This window comes from Nanorana parkeri, unplaced genomic scaffold (genome assembly GCF_000935625.1).
Source record: "Nanorana parkeri isolate BGI_ZX_2015 unplaced genomic scaffold, ASM93562v1 scaffold152, whole genome shotgun sequence".
Taxonomy (NCBI): Eukaryota; Metazoa; Chordata; class Amphibia; order Anura; family Dicroglossidae; genus Nanorana; species Nanorana parkeri.
Window position 1 is genome coordinate 392,130 of NW_017306420.1, and position 2,846 is coordinate 394,975.

General features: G+C 39.7%; 1 protein-coding gene across 1 annotated transcript in view; it reads left to right on the plus strand.

Moving 5' to 3' along the window:
- The window catches only part of KSR2 (kinase suppressor of ras 2), a 340,057-nt gene extending 337,719 nt beyond the window's left edge, over positions 1–2,338 (plus strand). The window contains exon 19 of the mRNA XM_018554273.1: positions 2,201–2,338. Coding sequence (XP_018409775.1) covers positions 2,201–2,338 — 138 coding nt within the window. The remainder of the gene's footprint in view (positions 1–2,200) is intronic.
- The last annotated feature ends 508 nt before the right edge of the window (positions 2,339–2,846 follow it).

Sequence of the window (2,846 nt, forward strand, 5' to 3'; positions counted from 1 at the left end):
TGCCACTTTTATCTACTATTCAGTATCTGCTGCTTCCCTCTGCCAATCTTTCCACAGGCTTCCACGTGCCCAATGAATAAAGTACAAACAACATACAAAGCCATTCACAACTATAGCTATGTCGCTACAAGCTATATAACCAACCTTGTCGCAAAATATCACCCACACCTTCCACTCTGCTCCTCCCAAGACCTCCCTCTCTATAGTTCTCTCATCACCTCTTCCCATGCTCGCCCTTGGGACTTCTCCAGACGCTCACCCGCCCCACCCTCTGGAACTCCCTACCCCAAACTGTACAGCTATTTCTTACTCTGTACGCCTTTAGGTACCTCTACAGGGAAGCTGTACTTTTACTCTCTCCACCAGCTCATCCCTGACACAGTTACTACACTTTGTATCACTTATGGATTAACTGTACTGTCTCCCTTTATTTTGTAAAACACACACTGTAAGCACTATATATAATTCAAAATAGATGCTGAAGACACAATGCAGTTTGACTTTATGAGCTTGAGAAAATGTATTGTGTCACAGACCAGGTCAAGCACATTTAATGGTTTTACTCAACTTATCATTCAAATATTTTGCTAAATCAGGCTTCCAGGGAAATCCATGTATGCTTTCTACTTTTACAAAAAAAAATGAAAAACTAAAGACATTTGCTAACAGATGATTTGTTTGAGAATCCTACGAGGAGGCAAATTTAAAAATTCCTCATAATGTAGTTCTAAACTCAGCCTTAATAGCTCTCTCTGGAACTTTCTCACCAGTAGGGAATAAGTCCTTTTTTTAATGAGAAAGAAAATATATGTTATGCTCAGAAGTGGAATGGTTAAGAGGTTCTGCCAACAGATATGTTAAACAGCTTCACAATGAAGTTAAATATACCGTACAAGTATGAGCTTGAAGAGGCTGTAGATTATTTTCAACAATGCAAAGCATAGCTGTTATTTCTTATCTGAATAATCAATGGCGATAACAAAATAACTGGCTTTTTTTTTAAGAAAAAAGGAATATTTTGCAAAGCACAGCACCCTATGACAACCAATCACACTGACTGCCCTAAAGTGCAGATAAGTGAGACCTGATTGGTTGGTTTCTGTGGGTAACAACAATGTGCAGATCATGTTTGCACTTTCTAACTAAAGCTAACTTAAAGTAAACCTGCACTTTGCCCATTCAATGCAAAGCAACAGGTGTTGCTTTCATTTCCAACCCCTCTCCAGCACTCGGTTTAGTGCAGGCAGCTGATGGTACCTGGTTCTTAAAGGTCCATGTCACTCATTGCATGTGGATCAATCAGTCCATAGCACGATGTAGGCTATGACTCTGATGCACAAGACTTTTCTTTAAAGCTGGTGGCTGAACAGAGTGTTGAAAAAAAGAAGGAAGGTAAATAAAAACTGCTGGCGAGGACAAATAATGTAAGTCTGTTGCTTTTTCCTACACAGACAAAGTTCGCTTTAAAGCCTAAAAATAAACTTGGAAAGTTCCCTTGGTGGTCTCACACTGAAATGTGGTGCATTGAGCAGAAAAATCCCTGCATTGCAAAGATCAATATAAAGAAATCAGATCCCCAGCACTTCCTAGTCATGTTGGTTAGGTCTTCCAGATGCATCTTGAACTTGGACAGATTCTGATGATACCCATCTCTCAAGTCATTTGTTAAGAAATGATGACTGTAAAACCATCACAAATGTGTGGCTGAACACATATACAATATATTGTGCAGAACAGAATGTTTTGCAGAATGTCAACATGACATGTAGAGTTATACATCATGGTGATAAAATGCATTAGTCTTTATTTAATAAAGTGAAATAAAACTGGTGATGTTGATGACCACCATCAATGCTGAAAGTGAGAAAGAAATCAAAATCTGAGCTGCCAATAGGACAGGAATAGAGAGGGATTCTTCCAATGGGGACTCTTGTTTCAGTAACAAGTGTCCTAAAAGGGATTTCTCTTACATTGGTGAAGCTTTCATTGACTTCCATTTGTCTCCACAGGACAGGAAGTGAAAGGAAATATCGCCAAAATGATACATGCTAAAAAACTGACAGGGGTTTTCACCATTCTCTACTCTACCCAAAACAACATTTTGGCTTTAGTTATACTTTTATACTTTAAGTTAATTCCTTTATGCCAGAGCATCTTCAGTCTGTGTTTCTGTTCAACATATTGTGCTCTCCTTTGTTAGGACATTCTACTTTTCTGCTGGGCCTATGAGCAAGAGGAAAGACCAACTTTTACCAAATTGATGGAGATGCTGGAAAAACTGCCAAAGCGGAACAGACGCCTCTCTCATCCAGGCCACTTTTGGAAATCTGCTGAGTGAGTGACTTGTCTAAAGTATTTGTGTTTACCAGCTCCCAGTATGGAGTGAGGGAAATGCTCTAACAAAAACACAGACAAAAATAAAAAACACATTTTTAAGTAGATTATAGGAAAGTTACCCTATTGTACATATTGTATTATAGAGCTAGACTGATTATGTCTTTCATTTTTCTGCAGGCTGTGACAGATATCGGGTGTGGTACATTAGCATCTCGGTATCCCCTCTTCTACATCTGCCTTCTCCCTGTCCTGAACAGTACTGTTCTTCCCCTCAAGCAATGGATAATCTGACGGTGGAAGAAATTGTAGGAAAGGCAGTGAAGATTAAGAGCAGGCGGGAGTCTTGCACTCTAAAGCAAGAACAAGCCCAGTGCTGCCTCATCCGCCTTTGCCCACCAGTGGATGGAAGTGCTACTAAGGGAAGTTCAACTCTCCTTAGAGACTGGAGCACTAGAAGGAGGGTAGAAAATGTATAATTTGGCTAGAGCAATTGACATTCTTGATGGTCA